At 64.8% G+C, this 12,901-nt stretch overlaps 1 protein-coding gene across 5 annotated transcripts in view; it reads right to left on the bottom strand.

Moving 5' to 3' along the window:
* The window catches only part of SH3TC1 (SH3 domain and tetratricopeptide repeats 1), a 46,410-nt gene that overhangs the window by 21,153 nt on the left and 12,356 nt on the right, over positions 1 to 12,901 (bottom strand). For 4 of the 5 annotated variants that reach the window (XM_066280506.1, XM_066280509.1, XM_066280508.1 and 1 more), the window contains exons 2-8: positions 8,870 to 9,092; positions 6,197 to 6,265; positions 4,745 to 4,872; positions 3,300 to 3,405; positions 2,428 to 2,574; positions 1,484 to 1,718; positions 660 to 736 (exon numbers count right to left, since the gene is read on the bottom strand). In XM_066280506.1, the coding sequence (XP_066136603.1) occupies positions 660 to 736; positions 1,484 to 1,718; positions 2,428 to 2,574; positions 3,300 to 3,405; positions 4,745 to 4,872; positions 6,197 to 6,265; positions 8,870 to 9,044 (937 nt within the window). In that variant the 5' untranslated portion in view covers positions 9,045 to 9,092. Of the gene's footprint in view, positions 1 to 659; positions 737 to 1,483; positions 1,719 to 2,427; positions 2,575 to 3,299; positions 3,406 to 4,744; positions 4,873 to 6,196; positions 6,266 to 8,869; positions 9,093 to 12,616; positions 12,736 to 12,901 lie in introns of those variants that run through there. The other variant, XM_066280507.1, reaches the window with a different exon arrangement.

Below are 12,901 nucleotides of genomic sequence, written 5' to 3'. Positions count from 1 at the left end.
GAAACCGAGGCCCGGAGACGTCCATGAACTAGGCCGGAGTGACCGCCTCTGAGGTCAGGACCCTTTTTTTCATCCCACCCCGGTGAGGCCAAGCCAGGGCCCACCCAGGGCTCATGTAGCTATAGACATCCCCATCCCTCCTCCCATGGGGCCTCGTGTCCATGAAACAGGGACACAGGGACATCCGAGCACTAACCAGCTTGGGGCAGGGCAGAAGGCACCAGACCAGGAGCCCAGGGTCCTGGCAACACTAGCTTTCCAAAGGAGGACCCGGCCTCACCGTCCTCCATAAGCGCTGGTGGGGCATCCAGCCACAGCCCCGCTCGCTCCAGCCCACCCTGTCCCCCGGGTCCTCTGGAGGGTTTAACATGGTGCTGGACAGAAAGCTGAATGGTCCGTGGACGCCACACATGAGAGGCAGGGCGGCCAGAACCCTGGCCTGGCTTCGCCATGGGCTGTGTGAGTCTGCACCAGCCCGCAACCCTCTCTGAGCCCCAGCTAACCCCTGGCGAGCTGGAGGGGACTCTCGCTGTGTCTTCCAGCTCGGAGAGCACACAGGTGATGCTGAAGCTTCCGGAATGCTGGTGCTGGCCCTTCCTCACCCCCCTTACCCACCTACCCAGCCTCCTCCAGGGGAGAAAAGCCAACGGAACACTCACCCATCCGCTGGAGGTCCGGCGTCACGGGTCCGCCCACAGCGTCCTCGAGGGGGTCCCAGGGGACCCTGAGAGCCCATCTGGAGTGGGGGGGAAGGGAGGTCTGTGCTGCAGGATTTCAGATTTGAGGTGACTGAAACTGTGCGGAGCTGGATGAGTTCGTGACCCACGTAGATCCTGCCACCTGTCCCCACCACACACACACACACACACACACACACACACACACGTGTATACCTGCCCAGGTGTGTGGCCTTTGGGCTCAGGTGTGGCACTGCCCCATGTTCCCCAGCCCAGTTGCTTCCTGCCCTCCCTCGCTCCCTCAAACGTGTGTCCTCGGGGACCTCCCTGTATTTGCTGGGAGCGAAGCTGGGACACAGCCTGTCGTTTCGGGGACACTGAACTTCTGGAAATGAACACTCAGTTTTTGCTGTGGCTGCCAGGGAGCTCCGAGGCGAGTTTACGCCCCACAGCCTGCATGTGAGCAGGAGCTTCTGTGCGACCTGGGTTGACACGTGTGTGGGCCCCCGTGGGCTCCCTCACTGCGGGCGCACGTGTGCAGCTCCCTCAGGAGCTTTCCAGAACCAGCCAGGCTGTGAAGCGAGAGCCCGTCAGTACACCAGGTGCCATCTCATCCCGGAGAGCCCAGCCGGGAGCCGTCGGTGCCCGGCCACCTGCTGTGCACGCAGCAGTCCTGGGGCATGGAGGTCTGCCCGGGGCTCACATTGCTCTCCGCACACACACCCCTCGGCGGCCAGCCCGGGGCCCAGGGGGCGTCTCCCCGAGGCCTGACAGCGGCAAGCAGAGAAACAAAGGTGGGTACCTACTGATGAAACGGAATCAAAGGTTCCACGGTGGACGCTGCTGCCACCTCCTCAGAGGGTACGCTGAGGCCGGGGGACGAGGACTCCACTGCTGCTGCCACCGCCGCCACTGCCCCCGGGGCCGCCTCTCCCCAGGGAGCCCCTGAAGCCCGCCTGAGGGGCTGGGGGCTCCTCCCCGCACCCTGGGGAACGGTCGTGGCTCTCACATAGCGGTCAGGACACAGGACAAAGAAAGGCCCTTCAGAGCGACAGAGGGGGGTCATTCAGGGTGGCAGGACACAGAGGCGGCCGTAGCTGTGCAGGCGGGACCCACCCATCCCCCTCCAGGATGCAAGTGTGGAGGCAGCATGTGCAGGAGCCCCCGCCCACCCCCGCCGCCAGTCCCTGTGTCCGCAGAACCCAGCTGCCCCGACACCGGAGCCCCAAGGGGCCAGTGGGAGGCTGGACCAGAGCTGGAGTCCTCGCTCTAGCTGGACTTTCCCTGGTGGTCTGGCTCGGCCTCAAACTCTTGGGGCCTCAGTTTCCCCTTCTATGCTGTGAGGGGCCAGGTGTGTGATCCCAAGGGCCCTTCCTGCTTGGACAACCACGGGCAAGTTTGACCTCTCTGTGGCCAGGGTGGGACGGGCAGCTGTACGTGGTTCGCCGCGCATCGGGACCCTAGTGAGAGGCCGCGCGGCCCTCAGAGCAACCGCGCAGTCGGGAACGCGGGAGGCGCGCTGTTTGCTAAACCCTCTTCCTGTTCCACATTTGGGAGCCGACCAGGGTCTTACAACTAAGTGATAAAAGGCCGGGCACATCACCGACGGTGTCCCCTGCCCGAGCCCCCTGCAGTCTCCCCACGCACGCTGCACCCCGGCACCTCCAGAGCCCTCCTGCTGCCCAAGCCCCCGGGAGTCCCTGGCGCAGCACGGAGCCGGCCGAGGTCACAGTCACCGCGCAGCGCCCACCTTCCTGGGTGAGGAGGTTCTCGTGCGTCAGCCTCAAGGCCTCTTCGTCCACGTGGACCCGGATGGCTGTCTCCTCGTCCTCCACGGGCGCCAGCAGCCAGAAGGCCTGGTCCACGAGCAGGTTCTCCAGGCAGTGATGAGTGAAGCCTGGGGAGGCGATGGGCCCTGGTCACCGGCGGGCGCTGGAGGGGGGCAGGGAAGCCCTCCCGGGACCGTGTTGGGCGAGCGTTGCGCTGACCAGGCTCAGGGAGACACGCTACCCTGCCTCTGGGACTCAGGGTGTCTCTGCCCCAAGCCAGGCGGGCCAGCCACCTGCCTGCCTGTCTGAGCTGCACGTGGACCAGCTCTGACCACGGACAGCTTATGGCATCTCCCTGGGCCTCGGGAAGGTTAAACAAGGACAGGTCACTTCCTCTAGGACCCTCAGTCTCCTTGTTGACGAGACAGGGCAGGAGCGTTCGACAAGACCGCGAACCGTGGGGGACGGGAGGGGCTCCGATGCTTATTTTCAAACTCCTCAGCTCTCAGACTGGGGTGAGTTTCTCCAGGAGCCCCTGCAAAGGCCTCCCTCTAGAACAGGGAATGTTCTAGACAGCAAGCACCGTGGCCGAGGTTGAAACACTAGCTTCCTGGTCTGTGGTCAGCCAGTCGAGCTGGTCAAGCAGCGCTGGGCGGCACAACGTCAGAAGGAGTTTGGCCCAACTCGCGCACCAGCCCAAACAGTGAGTGTCGGGGCCTCACCCCCGCCCAGACCCCCCTACCTGAAGACAGGTGAGCACACTAACCCTGCCGTTTCCTCAAGAGAGGGCCGTGCACCGACCTACTCTACAGCCCCGATCTGGGTACCAGAAACGCGTGGTTCTGGGCTTTACCGAGAGCGTGGTATGTGGAAAACTTCCAGATTTCTTCGAACGTCTTAAAGGTCACCACGATCCGAGCCTGGTCGCTGTGGATGGACAGCAGTCTGGCCGAGAGCTCCTGGGGGGGAAGAAGCAGGAATCGGAAACAGCCCCCGCGACCCGGAGGCACCGACCTTCAGGGGGCGGAGTCACAGGGCAGAGGGGGCGGAGTCACAGGGCGGAAACGCTCTGCGGAGGGGCGTGACCCCTGGTGGGGGCGCCTCCCGACCACCCGGGCAGCTCCCTCCTGCTCTCAAGCCCACGGAGGCTGCCCAGTGCCCGGACCACACCCTGCTCCTCCCCTTGCTCCTGAGCTCCCTGCTGGGAGACACTCCCTCTGTGGCTCCCCGCCCCCCCACTGCTCTGTCTGTCTCCTTCATTCCCTCCCCACCGGTGACACCAGGCGGTGCCAGGCTCCACCTAGCCTCCTCGCCCGCGGGCCCGCCTGCAGGACTTTCGGTTCTAACTCCAGGACTTGTCTCCTCTGACGTCCACCCCATGACCACTCCTGGCGGGGGGGGGGGGGGGGGGGCGCTGTAGCAAGCCGGCGACACTGGAGCACTCACCTCTCAGGAGGTGTGTGTGTGTGTGTGTGTGTGTGTGTGTGTGTGTGTCTGTGTGTGGGGGGGGGGGCTATCGTTGTCCAGTTTGCTTGACCCTCCGTAAGTGGCACAGGAGGAAGTCAGCCAGGACCAGCAGGCGTGACCACGCAGCTCTCCCCTGGGGTCATCGGGGACAGCCCACCGCTGAGCATAGGCCGGATGCTCAGTGGTGCTATTTGTGGGGTCCTCACAGTGGCTCCCTCTCTAATGGTTCTAAACGTCCACATCTGCAGCTCAGGAAGCTGGGATCACAGGCGAAGGGGCATTGGCTAAGGTCAGGCCAGGCAGACCGCAAGGGCAGATGGTAGCCATCGGTCCTGAAGCCCCAGGACCTCTGCCAAGGGGCGGTCACTAGGTCCAGCCCCCTCCCTCCACCAGCCTGGCCATCCTGGAGAGGCCAATGGGGGGTGGGCTGGCTCCATCAAAGTCAACTCACAGCAGTCCCCTGACTCCCCATAACGGGACCTTTCCAGTCCTGGCAGGGTGGGGGGTAGGGGGAGAAAGGAATCGGGGACATTGGGGACACGGTGGCCCACGTGCAGCTGGGCCTGCCTGGCAGGAGTGTCCTGGACCAGACACCCAGGGGAGCTAGGGGGCATGTCACAGCGCCACCACAGGGTGGGGTCAGAGGATGACCTCTGCTCCCCTGGCCTTGACCCCTTGGGAGCCTGGACTTCATGGACCCTCCTCCTGGGAGGTCCCCCTGTCTCCTGCGCACAGCCCTCCCGTCTCGTTGTCCAGCCAGGACCCTGCACCTGAGCTCACCCAGGCTTGCTCCAGTACGGCCCCAGCCCCCGGGGGACTCGGGGGACTCACCCCGAGCGTGCGGGCCACCTCCCAGCTGTCATTCTCAAGCAGACGGAGCTGATCCCGCAGGGCCTGCTGCAGACCGGGGTCCAGCAGCCCACTCTTCCTCCGCACAGCCAGCAGCTGCAAGGTCAGGTCTGGAGGGGGCAGGACAAGGTCAGCCCGTCTGCGTCCCCCCGCCAGCCCCCAGCCCCCAGACTCAGGACCCGGGTTCAAGGCCCAGGTCAGGCACTGCCTGTGGGGTGAGTTCCATGCTCCTTACACCTAGTCCCCAGGAGGGGGCGGCACTGAGTGAGCTCTCAGCAAGTGGTCCTGAGTCACTGGGACCCCCAGCTCTGACCTCTCCCACAGCCCCAGAGAGGGGCAGCCCGCCCCAGGCAGGCACCCCACAGACCTCTCAGCCCTACCCCATGCCCACCCCTTCTCTTTCTCTTCCAGCTCAGTCCTGCTCAGACCAGGCCACCTCCACCTTCATCCATCCACAGTGACCCCACTGACCCTCCCTGCCAGACCGGGCCTGGCTGGCCACCCTAAATGCAGTTCTCAGCTCAGATGCCACCCACCCTCCCACCTTTCCCCCCACGGAGGCTTCCACAACTCGAGTCCCACAGCAAGGGCTGCTGGGGGGTGGGGAGAGACAGAGAGGGAAGGAGACAGAGGGAGGGTCCCACACCCTTTGCACAAGCTTTGCACCGGCCTTAGAACTTTCTAGCAAGGGCCCTGGAACAGACACCCCTCCCCCCTTGCCATGGGGCAGGGCCAGGGACAGAGATTCTGGAGAGTTCTGGAATCTGGGGTCAGGCCAGCAGGAAGCTGGCCCAGCATTTCACAACCGGGGCTAAGATGTAACCCCTCCTACTCCCATAAAAGGGCGGGGTTGCATTTTTAACTCCCGGATAATTTTCCCTGATGCTCAACCCGTCCTGTGCTCCACCCGGGTGACCACAGGTGGCTCTGACCCCTGAAAGGAAACTGGGAGGACAGGCCAAGGCGAGACACCAGCCAGGCCGGGGTCTCCGTGTCCTGCGCAGCGAGAGGGCCGGCATGGGGTCTGCAGGGCGAGGTATCGATTCTTCCTGCCCCCCCCCCACCAGCCAGCCCACGCACTTCCCGGGGTAGTCCTTTAGAGACCTGCCCCTTCCACAGAGTCCCCTCCCCAGACACCAGCCCCAGGACGCCTCCCCGAGGGCCCTTCCCCTCCCTCTGCAACCCTGTAACAACGTAACAATGACCTCCTTCAGCTACTTCTTCCTCTGCCCCACCTGTCGCCCCCTCCCCCCAGAGCGTCCCTCCCCTTGAGTCCTGGGCCCGACCCCAGACAGAGAGAAACAGGACCCAGGCATCCACCTGTAACAAGCCCCTCCCTTGCCCCCACGGAGGGAAGGGGCCCAGGGATCCCACATCCACATCCGCAGTCTGGATTTAACCACGTGGTGTGGCACAGCGCCCCAAGATGTCTACCTGTGGGGTACGCGCCCATCTGGCCGGGAGGGGTCCTGGGGGCCGGGAGGCCGGGCGGAGCGGCGGCATCTGTGACAGAGCAGTCCGTGTGATTCCGGTGAAACCCATCACTCTCACCTGCACAGGCCCCCTCCCCCCCGTTGGTGGCACCGAAGAGCTGTGTCCACAGCCCGACAAGCCACGGGGCACACGGGGTCCCTTCCTCCAGTGTCACAAAAGCCAGCACAAGGATGGAGGGCGTGGGAGTTTCCTCTGGGTTGTTACCCCCAGCTTGGTGGCCCCAGGTGTCCCGGGGTGTGGAAAAGGCCTTGCCGGCTACAGTCAAGGTCTGGGCAGGGCCGGTCCCTTCTGGAGGCTGCAGGGAGACTCTGTTCCTTGCCTGTCTCGGCTTCTCGAGAGGCCGCATCCCTCGGCTCCTGGCCCCGCCTCCCTCTCCAAATCCAGGAAGCCTGGGGTCTTGGGTTTCTCCCCGACTCCGACCTCAGGACAGTCTCCGATTTCAAGACCCCTGGCTTCAGCCCGCCTACAGGGTCTCCTGCCTCAGGAGGTGTTGTGCACACAGGCACCGGTTCTGGGATCGGAGTGTGGACTTGTTTGGGGGAGGGGAGGGAGTCATTATTCCGCTGGTCACACAGGGGAGGCGGCGACCCAGAGGGAAGGCGAGGTCCGAGCAGACGAGGCTGCGTCCCCATCCGGCTGCACCCACCCCGGTCTGTGGCTGGGGGCGGCACATGTCTTGTGAGGCTGGTGGGTGCAGCTCACAGCCTGGGCGAGGACGAGGGAGGTACCCCGAAGTTCAGGGTCAGAGGAGGGGCTCCCGCTGCGGGGACCAGTGAGAGCAGTGGACAGGCTCTGCAGCCCTGAGTGACAGCTCAGTCCTCTGCGGTCACCCCCATCCCACAGTCCCCCCTTCTGAGGCCAGCTCCCCGTTTGCACCTTGGTCTCCGCCCTGCTCAGTTTGCTTGTCTGTAAAATGGGATAAGCCCGTGGGGCCTTCGGATCGAGGTGGGTCTCCCTGGGGAAAAGCCTGCGCGGTTCCCGCAGAGGGTGTGACCTCCGGAGCGGCCAGTCCCCCTCCCCTCCAGGACGGTCCTCTCAGAGCCGTGGACACGGCACTGCCAGGCCGGCTTTGGACCGGACAGTGTTCATTTCTGCTCTGTTCCCCTCGGCGTCTACGGAGCACCGAAGGAGCACCAGCCTCTCGGGGTGTTGTGGCCCCGGGTGGCCAGAGCTCATACATGTCCAGGCCTCTCTGGTGTCCCCAGAGCCTGCCTCAGACCCGAACACGCAGCAAGGACACATCCAGGGAAGCAAGTGACATCCTGATCTTGGCCGTCAGCACCATCTATCCGATGCAGAAGCCCGGGCTGCTGGAGAAACAGCCGATTCCGGGGCTGGGGGCCACGGAGGGTGGAGAAACAGCCGATTCCGGGGCTGGGGGCCACGGAGGGTGGAAAAACAGCCGATTCCGGGACTGGGGGCCACGGAGGGTGGAGAAACAGCCGATTCCGGGGCTGGGGGCCACGGAGGGTGGAGAAACAGCCGATTCCGGGGCTGGGGGCCACGGAGGGTGGAGAAACAGCCGATTCCGGGGCTGGGGGCCACGGAGGGTGGAGAAACAGCCGATTCCGGGGCTGGGGGCCACGGAGGGTGGAGAAACAGCCGATTCCGGGGCTGGGGGCCACGGAGGGCAGTGGTCCTGTGGTCGCCAGAGCAGGACAGCTCACAGGCCGGTGGAGGCTGGGAGGGGACCAGAGCTGGGCAGTCTGAACGACAGGACCCACACTGAGGACAGAGGCCACAGCCCACAGAGGGCAGCCCAGGCTGATGAGCCCGCAGTACAGGATCAGTGAATCGTGGGGAGGGGGGCCAGGCCCCCTTAGAAGTTACGTAGTCATGACTTTCCGGCAGAGAAGACTGTCAAACAATCTGAAGATTGTCAACCTGGCCTCCAGCCGCGCCACGCCGAGACACGCACTGGTGGGGTGTTCCCGCCCCGAGTGCCGGACGTCACGGTGGCGACATCGCGCCGTGTCCTCACTGAGGGCGTTCTGTGGGACGACTGGCCCGAGGGCTTCAAATCCTCAGCCAGAGACAGGGCGCCAGCGTGCGTGGTGCCGCCCAGGGTCTGCGGCTCCAGCGGGCGTGACCGGACAGACAGACGGCAGGGCCTGAGTGGGGTCTGTGGGTTGTCACGTGACCCCCCCTGCGCTGCAGCTCCGAGAGCACGCCCTGGTCTGGGCAGACACACCCCCCAAAGCACCAGGGGCTCAACCTGCCACACGTGAACGCAGACAGGAAACGAGGGCAGGAGAAAGCCCTCGTCCTGGTCCTGCCGCGGCCCTGTTCCCTCTCGGGCTGTGGCTCTTGTCTCGGGGGGGGGGGTGAGGGGTGCCCCGTCCCGAGTTCCTGGGGGTTCTGTCCTTCTGTCCTGGTGGCAAAGCAGGACAGTGGGGACGTGAAGGTTTGTGAAAGCCATCAGCACGTGAGGGGCAACTGTCCTAGAATTTCCACGCCCCCCCTTTCTCCGCGTCCCTGTGGTCATCACTGACAGTCCCCTGGAAAAACACAGCTGGCAAGTGACTCACCGGGCAGCTAGACGCCGGACAATGCCGGCAGCACGCTAGCCCTGGCCGGGAGGACGAGGGGGTGGGCCTCACACACCGCACTCACCGTCTCTGCCTCTGCCCGGAGCCGGGGCCTCCTCGGGTTCCGCTTGCGTCCAGCTGACCGACGAGCTCACGGCCTCTGTCTGGACCTTGTCGCCACCGCTGCCACCCGAGGGCTCCGCGGTCACTCTCGCCGTCGGGGCCGGCTCCTCAGCGGCCACCTCAGCTGGGTCCTTCATGGCCCACAGCGGTCTCAGTGCCCAGGGCTTGGCATGCCAGGCTGGCCCCTGTGGAGAGAGGAGGGGGTGGTGGTCAGCAGTGACCACCTCTCCGGGAAGACAGGCCCCCAGGACCAACCTGGGTGCTGCCCCCAGAGTTGGAGTTACCCCTCGCTCACCCCTACTGCACCGCCGCCCCCCACCCTGTGCCTGGTGGGTCCCCGCTCAGCCTTCCTGGGTCTGCTTGCCGGTCACTTCCTCTCTGACCAGCACAAGCCCCCCTGGAACAGGCTGTCGGAGCCACATGCCAACGTTTGCAAGTGGACGTCCTTGCAGGCGGGGGTCATTGACAGACCCCGAGGACACAGCTCAGAGCCTGCCATGTCATGACGGCTCAGAACGGGACTGTGGACGCCTAGACCAGTGGTGCGCGAGCAAGGGGCCGCATGGGGACAAGGAGCAGAGATGGCCTCGGTGCACACCGTGGCCCGTGCTTTGGCGATATGCCCACCGCACGCCTGGCTGGTGAGTGCCACCTTGAGGAACCCCTGGAGGCAGCTCGTCCCCCAAGAGATAACTGCCCAATTACATGTTGCACAGGCCCCAGCCGAGCTGGGGTTCTTGAGAGATCCTGGTGCTGCTATGATAACCCCGTGGCCCGAACCAGCCCGGGAGGCTGGTCCCCCCAGTGGAAGAGGCCTGGACTGTGGCAGGGTCCCTGGAACGGGTCCTGTTTGTCAGGAAATGGGCCAGGTCCCTGCAGATGGGTTGGGGGTGGGTGGGGAGGAAGCAGGTGATGGAAGGCAAGGAAGGGGAAGTGATTGATTCCAAAAGAATACTTCTCCCCTCCCAGGGGGCCTCCAGCACCCCCCACTGAGAGAGCAAACCATCAGCCTTGTCCCCCCCTGGGTCAGAGATGAGAGAGAGCCCTTACAGCCAGACAGACCACACTCCCGGGGGTGGGGGCCTCGTCACCAATGGGAGCAGACAGAACACAGAGCTTGCTTTCGGGCAGGAAACGCAGGTGCAGGGTGACAAGGACAGCAGGCTGCCTGGGCCGGGGCTGGGGGAACGCAGGGCAGACTCCCAGCTTCAGCCACGGACTCTCCGCGGGTGCCGGGGTCAGACACATCCCCCTCCACCCGCGTCGTCGGGACCACGGAGCGCGCGGCCTTGCTCAGCCACTCAGTGCCGGTGTGGCGTCTGCAGTCCGGACGCCTGTCCCCACCCAGGTCCTTGTCCTCCTCCCCTCTGCCACCTCGCCCCTCAGGAGCCAGGTCCGACGTCCCCGAGACGGAGCAGGTAGTCCCACAGCCGGGGGCCACGTCCAGGGCATGTGCCTTCATCTCTCCAGCCCCTGGGGGACGAGGGCAGGACCAGCCAGCGGGTGTGTGTCAGGGCCCCACACTGGCCTGCCCAAGCACTCAGGGGACAGGGACCTGAGCACAGGGAGCCTCCCTCCCGCTCGGTGAGGAACCCGGCTGCCGAGGACAACTGTACGCCCAGAGTTCCCGGTGACAGTCCAGCCATGAGGAAGTGAGTGCCATCTCCACAGAAGGGTCCCCTCCCCGCTGGTTCCTAAAATGGCCTCGCTCGGCCTGAGGCCTGCGGCCCCGACTGCAGGCAGCAGTGGCTGTCCAGGTGAGGTGCAGCCTCGGTGGTGTCCCTTGTCCCCTAAAGGGCAGCTGGCCGGGTCACCATCGAGCTGCCCACAAAGGCTCTTCTTCCTCAAAGCCTTGATCTTCTTTGCTCAGCTTCTTGTGGGGACAACAGCCCAGCCCCGCCTCAACCCCAGGGAGCCTGGGGCCAGTGGGCGGGGCGACTGCTCTGTGCCTCAGTTTACACGCCGAGAGAATGAGAATGAAAACATCGGCCTCGCAAGGAGGTGGAGGGAGGAGTTAAAGGAACGGCGCTCCTGGGGTGCGTCTGGCGTTCAGCATACGGGAGGGTCCCACACGGGGAGAAGACGGAAGCGATCTTGCCTCGAAGGGACTTGGAGGGTCTGGTCGGAGCTGTCACTGGGCTCGTGGTGGACAAATAAATACTTCCAGGGCCCAGGCAGACCGCGCCCACTTCACCAAGGAGCGCTTCTCGAGGGCCATCTGGTCGCCCTGTCCTGGGGCGAACAGTGTCTCCCCCCAAATCGGTGTCCCCCAGAGCCTCTCAGAAGGTGATCTCATTTGGAAACAGGGGCCCTGCAGACGAAGTTAAGATGAGGGCACACTGGATGGAGTAGGCCGGGCCCTGCACCCAGTGACTGGTGTCCTAGTTATAAGAGGAGGGACAGTGTAGACACGTGACCACAGAGGACAGACTGGAGTGACAGGGCCACGAGCCCTGGAGCCACCAGAGACGGGAGGCGCCTCCCCCGGAGCCTGTGGGGGGAGGTGGCCCTGCTGACACTTTGATTTCAGACTTCTGGCCTCCAGCCCGGGACAGTAAATCTGCGTGGCTGTGCGCCCCCCGCGTGGGGGACGCTCCTCGGGCCGGAACCCCGCGCCCTGTGTCTGCCGTGAAGCGGGTCAGCCTCACCCACACTGGGGTGCTCGTGGTGAGCAGGACTCAGAAGGAAAGGGCTGCTGTCGTGTCGCACGCGGCACAGCTGCTGACTCAGGAGGCTCCGTCACTGTCCACGGCGGCGGGACCGTTGCCTAACAGCAGCCACCACCCTCCAATCCTCGGGACACCCTGGAGGACGGTGTCCTTGTGCCCAGTTTCACAGAGGGCCAGTCTGAGGCTCAGCGAGGTTGCAAAGGTGAGATTTGAATGCAGGAGGGTCCGAGTCCAGCGCACGCCTGCCCTCCCCTGGATGCGCCCGCCGGCCAGCACCACTCATTCCTGGACACTGCCCTGCCCTCCCCGGCTGGCCATTACTGCCATGAGCTTCCCCAACTCCAAAATGTTGGAAATCGCCACAGACAGGGCTGTGGGTCCCAGACTCTTGAAGGGGTCATTGGAGGCAAGACCAGGTCAGTGGTGTCCACAAGCCACGTGCCCAGGGCAAGACCAGGTGTTAGGTGGTCTGGGTCTGAGTCCTTCCCTAACACTTTCTGGTCAATGCCCCTAGTCAAGGTACTCACCCTGTTGTAATGCTGGAAAAGAGGCCCCAGGGTGGTGACCTCTGAGTGGCCGGGTCACGGCTACAGTGCCACCCCAGGCTGGGCACCTGGTGCCAACCTCAAGTGGGCGGGAGGTCCTAGTTGAGACCCCCTAGACCTGGAAACCTGGAATCCCTTATCGCAGGCTCAGGACACACTCACTCCTCTCCCCTGTGGAGAGGTCAGGAGAGGTCACAGGAGCCATGGCACTTTATTCAGCCTGACCTCATTCCTGGGCACCGTCTCTGCCAACCACACTGCCACCTTCCTGGAGCTCCGACAGGGCCCGTGGCCTTCCAGGACACCCCCACCCCCGGCTTCAGGTCTGCTCCCCCCAATCCCAAAATGTCTGGAAGTCTTCGAGAAAAGGAAGGGCGGAGGCTATTCTTAGATCCTATTGGCAAGGCCCTGCTGTGGGCACGGCCTTCTCGGCCAGTCCACGTGCCAGTCACCCCCCGTCCCTCCAGCACCCCGCCTGTCCCAGCACCCTCATACCTGCGCCGGCTCCTCAGAGGCAGCTCCCGGGACGGCAGACGCCAGGTGGCTGCTCCTGGCTCCTCCCGGCCCGGCCCCGAAGGCCGTCTGCGCCAGCCCGAGCCCGCAGGGCCGCCCTCCGCCAGGCTGACTGCTCAGCGGCGGCCAACGCCCCCTGCTTCCTGCCCCACTTCCTCCCCGCGCCTGCCTGCCCGGGGCCAGTGGCGAGAGGCAGGCCCAGCCAAGGCTGCCAGCTGATCATTAATGCTCCTTCCTGGGCCAGCTCCGGGGCGTCCCCTGCCTGCC

Source organism: Saccopteryx bilineata, chromosome 5, assembly GCF_036850765.1.
Source record: "Saccopteryx bilineata isolate mSacBil1 chromosome 5, mSacBil1_pri_phased_curated, whole genome shotgun sequence".
NCBI classification, from domain to species: Eukaryota; Metazoa; Chordata; class Mammalia; order Chiroptera; family Emballonuridae; genus Saccopteryx; species Saccopteryx bilineata.
The sequence above is the reverse complement of the archived record's forward strand: the minus strand, read 5'-3'. Positions and strand labels throughout refer to the sequence as shown.